General features: G+C 40.2%; 1 protein-coding gene across 8 annotated transcripts in view; it reads left to right on the forward strand.

Moving 5' to 3' along the window:
- ENAH (ENAH actin regulator) overlaps window positions 1–18435 on the forward strand; it is an 88745-nt gene that overhangs the window by 56137 nt on the left and 14173 nt on the right. For 4 of the 8 annotated variants that reach the window (XM_088161123.1, XM_088161124.1, XM_088161125.1 and 1 more), the window contains 4 exons: window positions 71–155; window positions 13932–14251; window positions 15454–16254; window positions 18033–18340. In XM_088161123.1, the coding sequence (XP_088017249.1) occupies window positions 71–155; window positions 13932–14251; window positions 15454–16254; window positions 18033–18340 (1514 nt within the window). The remainder of the gene's footprint in view (window positions 1–70; window positions 156–13931; window positions 14252–15453; window positions 16255–18032; window positions 18341–18435) is intronic. The other 4 variants (XM_088161127.1, XM_014877426.2, XM_088161128.1 and 1 more) reach the window with 2 other exon arrangements.

The following is an 18435-nucleotide window of genomic DNA, read 5'->3' on the forward strand; positions in this document are numbered from 1 at the left end:
TTGATTTTTGTGCTTTTTTTGGCATGGTAAAAATTCAAACCATTAATTTATGATCTGTCTTTGCTCTTAGGTCCTACATTGCCTCGACAGAATTCACAGCTTCCCTCTCAAATACAAAATGGTCCATCACAAGAAGAAATGGAAATCCAGAGAAGGTATGGTATTAAAAGTGAACAGCTGTTCAGTTCAAGGAAGTGCTAATTCCTAATGAGGAGAAAATAAATGTCAAGGACTTGGAATTGCTGTCCTGCATGAGGGCAGCATTTTTATGTGCACAGTTTTCATTAGTGCTGCTCTGTAAAAGCTTTGTCACTGGATCCCTTGTTCATGCTTTCCACCCATTCAAACAATGCCATTAAAATTGGCATGCCAGGAAAGAGCTGAAGATCAGAGGGGAAGCCTTGGGAGAGTTCACTGCTGTCATTTTCAACTCGGCTAATTAATTTTCCAGTGACTGTTGTGTGTTCAGTTTCTGACAATGAAAAAAGCAGCAAGTGAGGAAGGAAGTTTTAGAAGCTGAGAGTTGAGTCATCACAAATGACAGGGTTTTTGTCCTGAATGTGGATGTACTAGATCAGAACATTCTACTGGAAATCTTGTTTGCCTTTACACTGTGTCATTTAGCAAAAAACCTTAATTTTCTGCTTTTAGTGTATAAATTGATGGAGCCTTTAGCAGTTGAAATTTCAACTGGAGCAGTGCTGGTTATGTCTGTGCTGCCCTCAGTGACTGTTCTGTTCCCCTGGTGTTCACCACTTGGTGCTTCCTCCAAGCTAAGCTGTTCCATTCAATTTCTGTGCCTGTGGGATATTTTTTCAGACCCATAGCATTTCAAATATACAGGGTTTTTTCCCATTCCTTTTAATAATCATTATGTATTGATGAAGTGCCCAATTTCTACAAACTGTGTGGTTGCCATATTCCCACTTTGTTTCGTGGCAATATGGGATGTTGCTGTAGGGTGAGTGTCTAGGCTATGGGTGTGTGACATGGGAAACTCTTGTAGGACAGTGCTGTCACACTGGGCTAAGTGAAAACAGTAAGACCTTGGGCTGTCCCAAGCACACTGCCTGTGCTGCAATCCTGGATTATTTTACCATCAAAACACTCCCAGGAGATTAGCTGTTCCCTTCCTGAAGGGATGCTGGGAATGATTCAGGTCACATGCAGGACAGATACAGAGAACAGGAGCCTTGTATAAATGGGAGGTGGTCCAGAATCATGGTGTAAATGCACCTAATATCTTTTTGTGGTAACTGGAAGAATGCTTAGACATGTTGGGTCTAATTAGCACTCAAGCTTTTTCTGTTTTGCTATTCAGCAATTAGTTTGTTTATGAAAAGATGAGCAGAACCAGATTGTCAATTTAGGAATAATTCATTTGAAAAACAAGCTATATATGTTGAACAAAGGGTTGACATCAAAATTGGTCATACTTGTCTGTCTCTTCTGTGTGTTCTTAAATCTCAGCAGGAATCACTTAATCTGAAAGTTACCTTGTTTAAAAACAAATAGCAAGAAGCTCATTACAAATTTGTTTGTTTGATGTGTTTATGTGCAAGTTTGCTGTCATGATAAAAGTCTTTTATGTCACTTCTTTTGACAGACTTTTAAAAAGCCTTTTTTCTTTTGATATTTTTCTGTCCTACATTGGTGGCTTTTAGTATTTTATTTGCTGTCTGTTCCTTTAGAAGGTTGAATTATCTGAAATTTAATGCTGAAATACTTTTGAGAGAAGCATTGTAGATTGGCATCTCCTCAGAAAAAAGTGCTGTCCCATATTAAGAGCTCTGAAAGTCTCTTGAAATTTTTGGTATGTGAAGGACATCCTATCAGATGGCATTCTTCTGGCTTGGTTTTTTTGATCAGTGTGCTTTACTTGTTTCCATTTAATGCAATGTCCTCTTTGAAGTTTAGTTCTGGGTTTGTCTTGTTTTTCCCTGAAACAAGGACGGAGCACTGGAATGAGTGTTTACTTATGCTCCTAGACAGATTGTCCATGGAAAGACTATTGCTCTTGTGTCATTAAGCTTAAGAAGAACATGTAATTTTGTTAAAACATTTCACAAATGCTTCTTCAGTCTCATTACTCCTGTAACTACATGGTTATAATAAAGTTCCATTAACTCTAAGCTAGAACTTCTCTTCTGTAGTAGCTGTCTTGCAGCTTTCAGACTGTAAGAACAAGAGTTACTACCATCATGTAGAGAGTAGTAAATAGTTGGGAAGAAAAGGTCTAAGTATATATTTCTTTTAACATATCTCCAAGTGACATTTCCAGTCTCAGTAAAGGGTAAAGGCAGTGTGGGCAGACCTGAATCCTGTGGGGAGCAGTAAGACTACAGGGAATGCATGAAATGGGAATAAATGTTACTGCGTGGGAAGGAACATGGGGTTTGTGATGGATCAGGAGAAAGGCTTTGCCAAGTCTATGGCTTGTGGAATGTGTGTCTGTTGGGTGGGGGTTTTCTTTAAAATGTGGCTTGGTAATAGTTGTCTTTGAGTTCTGCTCTTACATCCCTCCTTTTAGTGTACCTGGATTTAGTAGTGTGTAACCGACTCCCATGTTAAGTGCAGGAAAATATTTTTAAAATTATTATAAGCTGGAGAAAAATATCTGCTTTCATGAAAATTAAAGTTGAAAAAAGGACCTTGTGGAGGTCTGGTCCAACCCTCTACTCAGAGAAGGACTAATTTCAAAGTTAAATTATGTGGCTTGGAGCATCAGGGTTTTGCTAGGCAGAAATAGAAACATTTCTTCAGAAATATTTTGCCGAAGGACTGACCAGTGAAGAGTGGCATAACAGAGAGAGCTCTTCAATGGCTCTGATGTTTTCCTTTGTTTTCATAACTAATGTTCAGGAATCTTGGGAAAATTGGGAATTGAAGAGTGAAATTAGTGCACTGCCAGCAGAAGTACATAAATTTGGTTCAAAGTTTTCTCTCTATTTTAGAAAGGATTTGGATGCCCTTACATTTTGGGTAAAGTACTAAAGTACTAATACTGCTTTGTTTGTTTTGCTGCAGAGCTTCATACTTGAGTATTTGTATTGCTTACTGTGCAATGCAAAAACTGAGTGATAAGATTTCTAAGGCTGCTAGGACCAGATGTGCCATCTGAAACACTGAGGTTTTTATGAGGCCGAGATTACACATAAGGTGCAATTAAGTAATTTTTTCTGGTGAATTGATAATTTTGTTACTGTCTTGTAAGAAACCATATGAAACATGGCGGATGCTTTCCTTCTCAGGGAGTGCTTGAAGCTAGCTGTAATTTTCCTTAACTTGCACTCACTTATGCACAGTAATAGCAAGCTTTAAAACATTCCAGCTTCCATTTTTGATCCTGCAAACTGAAGGGATATTTTGTTCTGTGGCTTGTTTTTCATGTTGTCAGAATGGTGCCCAGGCGGTGTTTATAAATTCTGTGGATTGATAACAAGCCAGCTTCAGTTGACACACGTATTTGTTAATACCTTCAGAATTACCTAATGCCAAAGACCATTTTAAAATACAACATTAGTTCATGGCATGCCTGTGTGTGCTACTCGTGCATGTAAATTTACTTTCTCTCCCCTCTCCTATGTGGTAAATACATTGTCAGGAATATGAGTCACTGAGTTGGTATCTAACATGACACTTGGGAATGTAATGAGTTAAAGTTTATAAATAACTTCAGAATGGTCACTGCTTCATAAATAAAGGGACCAGGAGCTCCAGGAACAGAGGATCTGTACAGATAGTAAGGAATGATGAAGGTGTACAAGCCCCCTACTGTCCTTCAGGGACGCCATGGACCAAAACTTGACAGACTTCTTTCGTAAGTACTCGAAAACGTTACAAGTTTGCAAAACACAACAGCAGAATATTAGGAAGGATAATAATTATTAAATGCTTCATTTGTGACAATACTGTTAAAGAAAACGTGGGGTGTGCCTGTGCTAAAATTTAGTATTGATATGGTGTGGTTTTCATAAATCCTGTGGAAGGATTCTTAGTTTTATTGCAAGTCCAGAGACTGTCAAATGCAGCAGTTCGGAGACTCGAAAGCAGGATTTTTATTTTACAGATGAAAACCATTTTTTTCCCTGAATTTTGCTAATCTTATTTTTTAACTACAGTGAAGTATTTTCCCCCCTGTAAATTAGTAATTATTACATACTCCTGAGCTGTTTTGAAAACACAGGTAAAAATGCTAAGAGAAAAAACTTGCCTCCTGCAATTCAGCATCAATGTTGCTATTATAGTTCAAAGGAATGAAAGTTTGCCCATGGCCCTGTGTCCCTGGTAGCCTTGTTTCTACTGATTTCCCACAGCCTGTAACTTTTCCCTAGTTAGTGGCCAGATGTACAGCTTACAGTTTTGCTTTGCTTTGAAATTGTGCCATTTATCCAACAGCTGCTTTCAAGGAGGTAGGATTTCTTTAAAAGGCATATGGATTGATTAGATTATAACTGAGCATATTAACAGCTCTAATCTGAGATACACATGAACATGATGGAGTCGTTGGCTTTTTTGTTCAGGGTTTGAGAGGTCAGTAGAATCCACTCCTATGATTATATTGCTTATTGTTTGTGCATAGACATGGTTTGGATGGAATCAAAAGGGAGTTGTTTTTTTGTTTGGGTTTTTTTTTAGCCTGTCCCATTTTCTTTCCATTTGTAGTAAAGTTTTCGGAGACTTAGCTGGCTTTATGGATAGATGTAATGGGTGCTGTGTGGTTACAGCATAATTTTAGGTGCTGGTAACATTGATCTATTCAGAGGACTGAGAAGATCATTCTTCTATTAAGCAGTATTCAGATGACATAGATAAATTTGCTTTGAAATCTTTCAGTTCTGTGGGGCTTTTTCTTTTTATTGCAGAACATGAAATTGGAGTTAGAAGCTATTCTACATTTTTCCAGATTTTTGGTTATTATGGCTCCCTTTTATGAAATTGTGTTCTTGCTGTACTCTGTAGAATACACTACTGAGAGGGAGTCGCCAATGAATGTAGGTTTTCCTACTGCTGAGATTCTTCTCTTTTCTAAAATTCCATGAGTGCAGATGTCTTTCTGTGATCTAGCTTCTGCCAGGAAAGTTCATGTTCTGTTAGTTTGAGATAATGTATTGAAAAGATGGAGATGAGGAAAATTAGGCTACATGAGGTTTGATCCAAGAGCATTAATAGATCCCTTAGTCTATTAGAATTCCTCTATCTAATACATGTCACATTTCTAGTTGTCTCTTCATGTCTTTATCATGATGACTGGCTACTAATTTTTGCTTGACTGATAAAACCTACTTCTTATTACTTCCAGCTAGTGCATTTTTAGCTTATAACATAAAAGCTTCTTCTTAAACCTTAAATCCCTTTTGATCAAGGAAATGAAAGCTTGTTAATTTGACTTTGCTAACAGATAAAGCATAGGACAGTAAACTGGACCCAGACAGTATTTTCTTTGCAAAAGCATAAAGGCTGTTCCTGGACCTTGGTAAAGCATTTGACAGATACCAAGAGGGAATTTCCTAGTTAATGTGGAAGGGAAGATGATTGTTGTGGAAGTGTGAGGAGCACAAGAAGGGCATCAGTGCACCAATGGGATCTGTAACAATCGAATTTGATTTGGTATTTTGCTGAACAAAGCAAGTCCTTGTTGCTGACGTGAGTTGAGATACATGAGAATGAAGGAGAACAGGAGGAGTTGGATGATAATGCAGAATTTGATGATCAGAATAGAATGAGAGTTCATAGTAGGTTTCCTGATTTTAGAGGGGAAAACCACCAACCTGTAGACCACATTAGTGTGTAGGGAAAATCAAATGGACATTGGAAGTCTTATATGCAATAGTGACTGATCAAGAGAAAGTTGCCTGAACGTTGGAAATAGCTGTAAGGACCTAGATATGTGCAGTGTTTCAAAACCATGATACATGCAGTCCATTGCATGCCTTCATAATTTCACATTGTATAAAGTGTTAGATACAAATTTAAAAAAAACAAACCATAATTTGAAACAGCCTCACCTCTCACTGCTCAGGGCACTGTTAAGGGTGGCAGTAATGGTCAGTTCCCGAGCATATACATAAACTCACCTCACAAACCTCTGCCCTTTAACAGTCAGGCTTGGCACAGCTTCTGAGTCCCTGTTTCTTGCTCATTGTACCAAGCTGACCAAATCTTGTCTGGGTTTCTCTGACATCATGTGCATTATGCTCAGGTAGAAGCTGTCCTGACTGTCAAGCACTTGACAGAAAATAAAGCTGACTTGTTCAGAGTTTTAGAGCAGGAGTTTAGTTTAGATAATGCAAAGTGAAGTTTATGCAGCTGAGATTGCTTAGGAAGATGCAAAGAGGTTAAATATTGATCACTTCTGCTGAGCTTATGTTATTGGTGCATCCGTGTACTTTTTATTTATGAAGATTCTCAGCCTCTGTGGAGGCTGCCTGTGTTTGATGTCAATACAGATTGCAAGTTTCCAAGACGTGGATGTATTTTCTCTTTGTACATGAATTATGAAATTTGAGGGGTTGGTGTGTGTTCATTCCGTGGTACATAATGTGTAGGCACTGAGGTTTGTATTCAGTAGGTTTGCATGACCGTACAGGACAGTGAGCTCTGTGGTAAATGCTGAATTTTGGAGTGGTGAATAAATATTTAATATTAAAGATGGAAGAGCAAGTTTAATGCTGGTATTCCATTTTGATTATTCAGATAAGTTCCTGCAAATTCAAAGGGCTGTAACAGACACATTTTCCTGAACTTGTGTGGAAGATGATCAGAGGATTCAACTATTAAAAATCAAGCTAGGAGCTAAGTTCAAAATAACATGTCAAAACACTTTTTTTCCCCTGTTAGTGGTTTCAAAAGGCATAAAGTAGGTTGGCTGTGTCTGTATCTGCTTCAGCTGATGTCCAGGGAGCGAATGCAGTTCCTGGTGATCCAAAGGTAGCTGCTCTTGTGTAGAGCAGAGCGTGCTTCAGATGGAGCTGAGGTCAGGCTGCATCTGCTGCTGGTGCCTGTGGCTCAGGCAGACACTGTGTAGCCTGTCTGCAGCCAGCTGCTCTGTTTGTTGCCGTGACTCAGTGGTGGGAGGAGGAGAACCATCATGTGAGATGTATTCTAGTAAGCAGTGACTGTTGGATTAGATAATGCTATCTGTGCCCACATGCTGGGGCTAACAGCATTTGAGAATAAGACTCAAAACATTGCTGTCTTGTTTGTTGCTCCGCAGTTGGAGCAGCTCAAGGCAGCCCCAAAAGCCTGGGTGCACTGAGACTTCAGCTTGAACAACTCAGTTGTTTTGGATTGATGAGCCCAGCTTTAACTGTAGTGGATCTAATACATTTACTTCTAGAACATCAGCATAGTAGTTTTTCCTAGATTTCTTGTCTTTAAAACTTAAAAAGCCCCTAGTGAAGCACAGGAAGACAGATACATAGGCTACTGAGTACTTAGAACCACGTTTGGTTTCTTATATTGAACGTCTTGGTAACTTTCAGAACAATAAGTGCAGAATATTACTGTGGTATTTGAAGCCAGCAATAGTCTGGCAGCTTCATGCTGCCTTCTGGGTGTCATCCTTGTCTCTTCTGCCACACCTTGTTATTTTAGAAAAAGTTACAGCACGAGCAAGAAACTATTTTTCAAAAAAAGCAAAAACACCATGTGGGATACAGAAAATCTCCCCTCAATTGTGTTTAAGTCCACATTGTTTATTAATGACTCAAGTGATGGGTTTTGGTGTCTTCTTTCAATACACATTAGTGATTTTTTTTTTCTCCCCCATTGGCCTTGTTTTTGTATCTAAGCAGACAAAACAGGCGTAGTATTCATATTGATTTTTCTGAGTGATTTGATGCCCTGCTTTGACACAGTTTTTCTGCCAATCAAGAATGCAATATGAAATTGGTGTGTGCATAAATGACGACTAACAGCTGTCAAATACAATGTATTATCTGCCTGCAGCTGACCTCTTCATTCAATGCAGCAATTACTTCAGTCAGGTCTGTTCCTCAAGATATTTTGTTTTCTGCAGGCTTTGTCTTGGATCTTTGTTTTCTACAGTGAGTTTTAAAATTAAATACTTCAAACAAGTTTCTGTTCATCTTGGAATGTCTATCAGCTCAGTGCCTGCTGAATTTGGATGTGATACAAAGATGCCTTTGTACTGTTCATGGAAATACCTCTGTTTTTAATGTCTCTGGCTTTGTGACAAGAAGCCTTCCAGGTTCACTGCTGAACTCTGTTATTCAGGTTGATATATGGGCTTCTCAGTGCAGTTTCCTATCATCTTTTTAGGAAAAAATGTAATGACTTGATCTCATAGCCAAGAGCAAGGCAAGCTAGTGTTAGAATCCTGAAGATTTATGTGAATGTACAGCACAACTTCCACTTGAGGAAGCAAGGTGACCTGCCAGAGCAGGCAACTCTTTGCTTTTGCAAATTGTTTCAGCTCTGAATTTGTTACTCATAGTTTTTTTTTTTCTCTTGGAACCCTTGTGACAGAAGCTCTGGGTTTTGACACAGTGGGAGTTTCTTCATGTTTCCAGGCATCCTTGCTCTGATGGAAGGAGTCTTTCCACAAATACAGTAACTTTGCTGCAGATGGCAAAGACTTGGAGGCTTAGATGTGAAAAGTGTCCCAGGAAAGGACAGGTTCCCTCTGGCTATTAAGTCTGCTCTGAAACAGAATACTGTTTTATCAGTAAACACTGAAGTTTCTTAACCTAGTTGAGATCTTTGTCTTCTCTTCAACCTGTATGGTAATGGCCATATTTTAAGAGAATTAACTGAGGACTCCATTCTTCTCACTGACTATGTTGAGGTCTTCAGCAAAAGGACCAGAGGATATCACAGTCATTCACCTTCAGGATCAGAAGTTTAAAAACCCACGTCTTCCCTTCCCCCTGCCCAGTACAGATCAAAAAATAATGGACAGTATTAATTTGGGATGGGTAACTAGGAAGCTATCACACACACTGGGTTTTGAATGAAGTGGTGCTACTTGCTAAATGGAAAGTGATCTCAGTGTGCATGTGGTGTTGGCTCATTTCATATAATAACAGGAGCTGAGACAGCAGGACTTCTTAATTATTATTCCTTTTTATGATCAAGAGCAAGCCAGGAAGTATCTGTGTGTACCTGGGTGAGTAAATTAACTGCAATTCTGTTTTGCAGTTGTCATGTAGGAGAAATTCTAAACACTTGCACCATTACAGAATGTGGGGGGATTTTCTTCAGCAGGGATGCAACGGTGTGTGCTTAATTCTGCTCATTGAATTTTTTTTTTCCTCCATGTGCTATTTCAAGAATGTAGTCATGCTCCTGCTGCTTGGCTGCCCAAAGAACTGCAGGATTAATGCTCATATTAAGTCACAAGTTAGCATTGTAAATGTGATTCTTTCTTTATCCTCAGATGGTATCTCCTAGTATCTCCTTAACTGGACAAAAGTATAAGGGCAAGAGGGGAAATAATTTTAAAAGCTGATGCAGTATTAAAATAAGCTAATTCAAAACAGCACCACAAAAAAAAGAAAACAACAAAACGAGCCTCCCCCAAAACACCCTAAAGTGAAGTTTCCCAAAATGCTTTTGACATGAAGCTAATTAAAATCCACAAAGAAAGTGTCATGAATAGTCCCTGTGATAAAGCTAGCAGCTATTCTGAGATTCTGAAGGTGATTCTGAATCTAAACATGAGTAACAGTACCTTGTGTGTGACTGACATGTACAGCAGGCTCAGTTATTTAATGTAAATTAGCTCTTAGATTTAATAAGTCACACTTGTAAAATAGTTAGAATAATCACATTGTCTTTGCATAACGAGCATTTCACTACAAGACAGCTTTCTGGGACATTTTCAGTAACTCTTTAGCTTTTTCAAAAGTTGTCCTGGTGGCCAGATGTGCTTTCCTAAGACTGAAGGATTTTCAGGTATTGCTTTCACAGGGTTCTTGAACTACCAGTCTTGACATTCAGATGTACTTTAATTGATGTGTGATGACTCTCCTTAATCTACTAATGTTTTTGTCTAATATAATTGTGATCTGTGACAAAATTTTAAAATAAACTTATACTATTTAAGGCTAGCTAAACAAAACCAGAGGGATTTAATGCTTTTTTTTTTGGAGTAATCAAATGTAGTTTTAATCTTTTTTTAGCTACAGCTGTAACACTTGCTGAAATCTAATGTGTAGTTTATGGAATTCTTCCTTGCTTATTAAGTTGTGTTAAAGCAACTTGATTGAATTACTGGCATACTGATCATCTGACCTGTGCACCTTGTGGTTTGCTATTCAAAAGGTTTATTAAACTTGGTAAAATGACAGTAGAAATGTAGTGAGTTGTGAAGTGTGGTTTCTTTGGTTGGGTTTTTTTGTTTGTTTGTTTGCTTGTTGTTTTGGCTTTTTTTTCCCTTTGTTGACAAAGGGATGCTTCGGTGAGATACAATGAGAAATTATTCTCAACAATGGTGTATTTAATCTCACATGTGTAAGATATGCTTGTAAGGTATTTTGCTGCCCTCTCTTGGTAGAGTATTTGTACTGTAAGCAAAGTGCTTAACTTTGTTCCTGGCAAACAGCTTTGTTCTGCTTTTATTCCTTATATTTTCTGAAGAAATGGAAAATGGGGTTTCTTTTAAATAAAAAGAAGTTAAATACTCAATATTTACTTAATAACGAGTACTTTGTTATTCAGGTCCTATGTGGATAAAAGTGGTTATCTCATTGTCTTTCATCTAGGTTTTACTTAGCCAATAAAATTTGATAGTATTCATTGCCAATTTAAATCATTTTTGCTTCAGACAAAGTTTAAACACTTAGATGCATTTTGTTATGACACAAACCTTTCTGGGCCAGGCCAAGCACCTGGAATACTTCCCTCTGCTGCTTTCCCATCTTCTGGGCATCCCTTGGTTCAACAGCTTCTGCATGATGGAATTTGTTTTCTAAATTATTTCCCATGGTTGGAGTTGTTTTTCCCCTGTAGGCTTTTTCTTACTCTTTGAATCACTCTGGAAGGAGTTCCAGAGCTTATCTGCCTGATGTGCAGAGGTGCTCTTTTCTTTTGAGCTTTGCTCTCGTTATTTGCATCAAATCTTTCCTCCCAGCTGTTGTGAAGGGGTGTCCTCATCACTCAGGATTCCCTACAGCTCCAGTTGTCTTTCCCAGAAGGCAGAATTACAGCTTTCTAAACTATTTTTAAATGGAAAGTGTTGGGTACATTTGATAACAGTTTTCTGCTGCTCTTTGAATCTTTCAGTTCTGCTGTTCTCCCTGTTTTGAGGTGGGAGCTGGGATACAGGGATTGTAAAGCAGGATGGTGCAATTTCTGTACTGCTCTGTAATCCTTTCTTGATGTGTAGCATCTAGTTGAGGTTTTTGAAAAGGATATATTAATGAATGGATGTTGCTGTAACCCTAATATCTCACTCCTGAGTCCATAGGCAACTCGAAGTCCAGCGCTTTGTAAATTCATTTAGCAGATATTTCCCTCTCTCTGCCCTGCTTCACTTCAGTTGAGTTTTATTTGCCAATTTTATTCCCAGATTGGTTGGAATTAGAAGATCCATCAGTAATACTTCAGAATCAGCCATTGTCCTTGCTACCCTAAATAACTGAATATTATTAAGGAGCTTTATGGCAAGCACCTCGCTGATTCTTTTCCAGGTTGCTTATGGAAATATGGAATGGCAGAGCTCTTGGTATGGCTTTACTGCAAAACAGCCTTGGCAATGCTGCCCTTGTGTGAGGAGTGACCTATATTGAGCTTCTATTTCTGTAAAGAAATGAAGAACTTAAGCAAAAGAAATTTCCTGGCAGTTGCTTGATGTGTTGTTAAACCCAGGGAATTGATATCTTCCAGTATTATAAACTAGATATAGCGTGGAATGTTTATGTTCTGGAATGCCATATCTACATTTTAGGTTTAAGATGAACAGAGTGTACATTTCTAGGTAGAATAATGCTCATTTCTGGCAAATGAATGCAAAAGAATGATGAAAATAAACAAAGCTGCTTTGGAGTCTGTCAGTGTTATCTTCTGCTCTGAATAGCCTTGTAGATACAAACATGTGCATCCACCTCTCCTTTATGGAAAAAAAAATTTATTCTCTTAACATTTATAGAACTCCTCTACTGGATCCAAATGTGCATGGGTCAATCACCAGACTTTTTAGTGGACTTCAGAGGCTAAAAATCAGTCATTTAACAAGCTGAGTTGCAGCTCTAATTTCATGGTGACTGGTCTTACAGCTTTGTTGTATGGCTGAGGGAAAAAATGGTCAAGGAGCAGAACTGGTTTTTTGCTTCTGATGGGTAATGAGTTATATAGTGAAAAAGGTCCTTTGGTTGTGCATAACTAGAACTTACTTGGTTATAGAAGTTATGAAATGTCAATATTTATAATTTTTGTTTGTTTGTAAAAGAAAAACATTGGTCTGAAAATTGGATGGACTTCAATAGCAATAGTTCATGGGCTGGAGGTTGCAGTTATGCTGGTATTTTCTAGGCATGAAGAGGAGTGAAACAGCTGAAGTTGCCTTCCTTTTCAGAATTCAATCCTTATGACTCTAGATATACAGCATAGTATTGCCAATGACTGTCCAAATTGAATTGCCCTGTGGCATAGCATAGAAAATGCACATCTGGTAGCCTGAGGTGTCAAAATTCAGGTCTCCTCCCACTTTCTAGTCAAGAGCTGGCTGTGCTTTGGGTTTGTTGAGAAGCTCTCATCAGTTTGCATCTGAAACGTGGCAGAAAAAATGACTCTGCTTTATAGACAATATTTTCTTTCTAACTCTTATGTTGTTTTTTGGTTTGTTTTTTTTGAAACAAGAATTCAAATAGAGATGTTCAAATAGAGAACATCAACTAGCAACATTTTCAGTGTTATGTACTAACAGGAACATACTGGTCACAGCTGGGAGGAGGGTCTGCCTAATTTTTGTTTCAGCAGGGAGTTATTTCCAAGAGACGAAAAAGCTTTGAAAATCAAAAAGCTGTATTCTAACCAACTAGGAAGATATATCTTTTAAAAAGCCCCCAAAAACCCTAAAGAAAATGTAAAACAAGTTGAGAATAAAGGATCAAAAAGGTGGTGTATAGCTTTTTCCTGTATTCTTTTTTCAGGAAAGTCCTTTCAGCCAACCCAGTGGCTTTGGCAGAGAGTTTTGCAAGGTTTCTTCTTACCCTTGGGATATTTCCACTGCCTGCCTTTTACTTGTTTTCCTCCTCTTCATGTCTTCTCCCTCTTTGCTTTGCTTTGCAAAGACTCCCATGAGCTGGAAGCCCTGCCAGCTCCCTGCAGTGTTTCCTTGGCTGCTGCACCCTGGATTTTTTTTGACCATGTCCAGTTTTCCTGTGCCTTCAGGGTGTTCCTGTGTTGTTGCCAGTTCAGCTGTGTGTTTGTGTTACTGTGCAATTGGGGATGGACACGTGCATTTGGATACTTCTGTAAAATCTGGATAAATTCTACCTGACTAGTTAATCCAAAAACCATAATTTATTTGGGGGTGTTTCTTCTTTTAATGAGTATTTATGTTGCTACTGTTTCACTGTACTTCTATTCACTGATTTGGGTATAAAATACCGTGCAAAGAACAAATGTAACTCCATATCCCAAACTGGGGAGATTGTATCAGTTAGTAAATTAGCAGCATCAGCTTTCTATTCTTACCTCTTGAAGGCTGTCTCTCAGAATGTTCAATTCGTTAAGAGGAAATCAGATATGTGATTCTTTTTACTGTAAACATAATAAAACTATTATCCAGCTCAGAAAAATGACATGTTAGAATTAAGACTTCCATGTAGGTACAAATGCTGTGCTTCTGTTCTCGCTGCTGCCAGGATTGTTGATTAGTTTACCTCCTTGTCCTTTTAACAGTTGCTTGATACTTTTGGTTTTCGCTTTGCAGCTTAGTCTCTTTCCTTTTTTCACGATTGCAGGCAGTTGCAAGAGCAACAGAGGCAGAAGGAGCTGGAACGGGAGAGGCTGGATCGTGAACGGATGGAACGGGAGAGGCTGGAGAGAGAGAGGCTAGAAAGGGAAAGACTGGAAAGAGAGCGCCTGGAGCAGGAGCAGCTGGAGAGAGAACGGCAAGAAAGGGAGCGGCAAGAGCGCCTAGAAAGGGAGAGACAAGAGAAGGAGAGGCAGGACCGGGAGAGACTGGAACGACTGGAACGGGAGAGGCAAGAAAGAGAACGGCAAGAACAGTTGGAAAGGGAACAGTTGGAATGGGAAAGAGAGAGAAGAATTTCAAATGCTGGTAAGAATTTCAAAACCCGAGCGTGTTCTACCACCAGACTGCTCTTTATGTGTTTGGGTGATGGAGTGTGAGAGAACCAACAAATGGCAGTGAGTACAGCTGTGTAGCAACAGTCAGTATTTCAGGCTTCATTTTGCTGGAATTCCTTCCCTTTTTTTATGGCAAGAAGTCCAAGAGCTTTTGACTTTCCTGTCATAATTTTCCGGTAATTCTGAAATAAATTTTTTTGCACTATTTGCTCACTCCTTTGCCGTACTCTCTGATTGCATGAAAGAGCTTGAATAATTTTGGGCACGTCCAACATTGGTTAAAGTGTGATGAGTTAAATTTTCTAAATACCTTATCATTGTTTGCTCTATTCAACAAATGTATTGTCATTACAAAAGTTGGAAAAAACTCCTAAAAGGTATCAGGTTGAGTGTGTTAACACAGAAGGTATGTTCCTATATAAAGTAAAGTAACAGTGTGAGAAATGCTTTTCAGTCTGAAGTCTTGCTTAATCTATCGTTGTAGTAACATTTCAGTGAAATGTGTTGTATGTGTTTGTAGATAAGATAATGCACTGCCTGCGGAAATGTATCCAGTGATAACTGAAAGCTTTCTCATTTTGGTAATATAATGGAACATTAGTCAAGTGTTTGGTTGTTCTTCAGTCTCAAACTCAATTTACATAAGTCAGCTCATGGTGAAAGTCAAGGAATATTGTGTAAGTCATTTTAGAGCAGAGGATTTTATTGGTAGTTTTATTTCCAGTACTTTCAATATTTGCTATGGAGCTTTTTCTGGGGAATAGAGATGACACTTGCTGCCTATGGTAAGAGCTTTATTAGTGGAGTTGAAACAATCGTTGAGATCAGTACATTTGCTTGCAGTTTGCAACCAAACAAGAAGATTAAAGCTGGTAAAAGACTGATTGCTCAACCCTATATCTCATCCATCTCACAGATGAGATACGTTCTCTAGAACGTACTTGTATATTCAAATGTTGGCACAAAAAGAGTTGATAAAATTTAAGAGCAGCTGTTGGTAATACGTAAAACTTTCCTAACAGTATTTTCACTTGTGCCTAATCCTCTGGTACTAACTGTAGTCTACATTTTTACGTTTTGTTTGAATGCTGGTTTTGTTGCTTCATTAGCTCCCTTTTTCTCTTTCTCCTTTTTTTATCCTGCCTTTGCTGCTGCTTTCCATCTTCTGTCCAGCTCCATCTTTCGACAACTCCCCGTATAGCACTCCACTTCCTGAATACTCCAGTTGCCAGCCTCCTTCAGCACCTCCTCCATCATATGCAAAAGCAGTGTCAGCGCCAATGGCAGAGGCCACACCGGAGTACGCTGTAGTGACTTCTGCACCACCGACTTCCACTCCCCCTACACCGCCTCTAAGGCACTCTGCATCACGTTTTGCTACATCCTTAGGCTCAGCTTTCCACCCCGTTCTCCCCCATTACGCTACGGTTCCTCGTCCGCTGAACAAAAGTTCTCGGCCCCCTTCTCCCGTCAGTGCCGCGGCCACTTTGCCTCCCAGCACAAAGCCCGCCGCCTGGTCCGTGCCCAGTTTCGCCCCCCTGCCCCCGTCTCCTCCAGTAATGATAAGCAGCCCACCAGGCAAAGCTACCGGCCCAAGACCTGTCCTCCCAGTGTCGGCTTCCAATGCGGTGACCCAAATGTCCACGTCTCCCACGGCTCCTAACGGGCTTCCTGAAAACCTGGCTTATCCGGTTCCTTCACCTTCTACCTCAGGTCCAACGCCGCCTCCGCCACCTCCTCCCCCCCCACTGCCTTCCTTTCCACCTCTGTCACTCTCTGGACCTCAAGCTTCTCCTTCTCCCAACTCCCCGAATGCCTCGACTCCCTCATCCAAGCCTAGTGTTCTCCCTTCTCCCTCTGCAGCTACCCCTGCCTCTGTTGAGAACTCTCTAAACTCTGTGCTGGGAGACTCCTCTGCTTCTGAGCCAGTCTTGCAGGCAGCCTCTCAGCCGGTTGAAGCTCCGACCCAGCAGGGTAAGGCTTTCTGTTATTGCTACTAATGCGCTAAGCAGGGCAGAGCCCGTGGCTGCCAAAGCCCCTGACTGCCCCCAGGAAGTAACACAGTGCTTCCAAAGCTCCAGCGATTCTAATGCCAAACACCCTTTGGAAAACTGGGGTAAGGGAAATGGAAAAGCTCTGCGCCTAGGAGACGATGTTCTGTGGCCTGTCATAGTAAAATGCTGTTTTCTTAAGAACTGACCTGTTGAGAACAGAGTTTGTCAAATTCTTGCTTGGTAAACCCTGCACTGTTGGTTTCTTTGGAAAGTGGTGTTACCAGGTAGGATCATCAGTTTCCTAATGGCAGCCAACACAGAAGAGCATATGTGTGGCTTTGGACATGTAAATGACCTTCAGTGAGGAATAATTCAAATTTAGAAAGTAGTGTGTGACACCTACAGCATTTCTATCTGGCCAGTGGTTGTATTTTGATACATGGCTGTGTGCACATACATATGTGTGTATTTAGATGGAGAGAGACAGGTCTTTCAGCAGTATTTTACCAGTGTAGCTAAGACAACTTTGGACAAAAAGTTTGATTAAGCAGGTGACTATCTTAATGAACACTCCGCTAATATGATAGAAATGCATTTTACATGGTGGTACGTGTCTTTGTTAACCTGAATCTGCTTTTATATTGATTTAACAGATTTAGGTTGATTTAGTAGCTGTAGGGCTTTGTACAGAGCTCTGCAGTAGCTCCAAAGGTGTGGGGAGAGGGGCTCCTAGGGGAGAAGCAGGCTGGTACAAGCCATGCAGAATGGACCCTGTTCACATTCTTGTCTGAAATGAGGGTCTGAGCTGTGTTGGGATGGAGTGGAAATAGAGTGAGTGGCCTCACTCCTAGTATGGAATAGAAGTGTGCACTTGGACAGTGAGTGATGCCAAGAGGGTTTAACAGGCTTCTGAATTTCTGCAGTGGTTAGCAGAGTAGAAAACCAGGAAGACTCGTATGTGAAATTCCTGCCTTTAGAGATTAAGGTAGTTGTGCAGCATTTTTCCTGCCTTATGGCAGTTTGAGTGAGACAGAGGTAGGTTCTGTGGAGGTGTGGAGCTGTTGTCTAATTCAAAATTTCTTGAACTCTTCCTCTTACAAGAATAATAATAATAGAGTGATCATCAGAATATTCTTTTTTCAAAGTACACTTTGTATTTGGATAACAATATGAATTTAAAGAACTAAAAGAATGATAGATGAAAAATAGAAGAAGAGCTTCCCATCAGCTTGAGACATGTCAGTCTTCTAACTCACTAATTAGTGTTTGTATTAAATTATAAAAGTTGATTGCTGGAATTGTTTTAAAGGAAAGATTTGCATACAGCTTAGAAATTAGCATTGGCGCTGGAACAGTTCAAGGGTTCAGATGTTAGTGCTTGTTAATGCAATGAGATACTGCTTAGCACCATGTGAGCACACCCCATTGTTCCTCCTGCTGCGATGCTCATGCCTGACTTGACTCTCTGCCTGTTTCCTGGTGTAAGGTTGTTCTTGGTTGCAGCACAGAACCTGACTGGAGGGGTTTCATGTAAATGTCTCTGGAACTGTCTGATCTCTCACAGCATACTGTGTCGTGGTTTTTAGGACATTGAATAAGAATGCTTCTCTCCTGCTGAAATTCAGTGTTTTCTTGCCCAGTATCTTACCAGTTTTAATGTCTCATACACTGAGCAAAAGAACCATCATTTCAATGAAAGTAAGACCTTTTGTTTTTTAAATCCTTAATGTCTTCTGTTTGTTTTCACTCTGACACTAGGTGTTGTCCAAGGACCACCTGCACCTCCTCCTCCACCTCCCCTGCCCCCCGGCCCAGCTCAGTCTTCAGTGGCAGCGCCACCTCCTCCTGGCCCCCCACCACCTCCTCCGCTCCCACCTTCGGGGCCGCCGCCGCCGCCACCGCCGCCTCCTCCGCTGCCCAGCCAAGTTCCTCCCGTTCCCCTGCCCCCTCCTGCTCCCCCCCTGCCAGCCTCGGGCTTCTCTGCGGGCTTCGTGTCCGAAGATAATCGCCCTTTAACTGGACTAGCAGCTGCACTTGCTGGAGCCAAACTTAGGAAAGTCTCACGGGTAAATATAACTCTGGTTTCTTTTTCCGATTCCTGTCCCTGGCTCTAAACTTTGTTCAAGGTTAATAGCAGTAGCAAGACATTTGGGGGAGGCTT

This window comes from Sturnus vulgaris, chromosome 3, assembly GCF_052056855.1.
Source record: "Sturnus vulgaris isolate bStuVul1 chromosome 3, bStuVul1.hap1, whole genome shotgun sequence".
In the NCBI taxonomy this organism is placed as follows: domain Eukaryota; kingdom Metazoa; phylum Chordata; class Aves; order Passeriformes; family Sturnidae; genus Sturnus; species Sturnus vulgaris.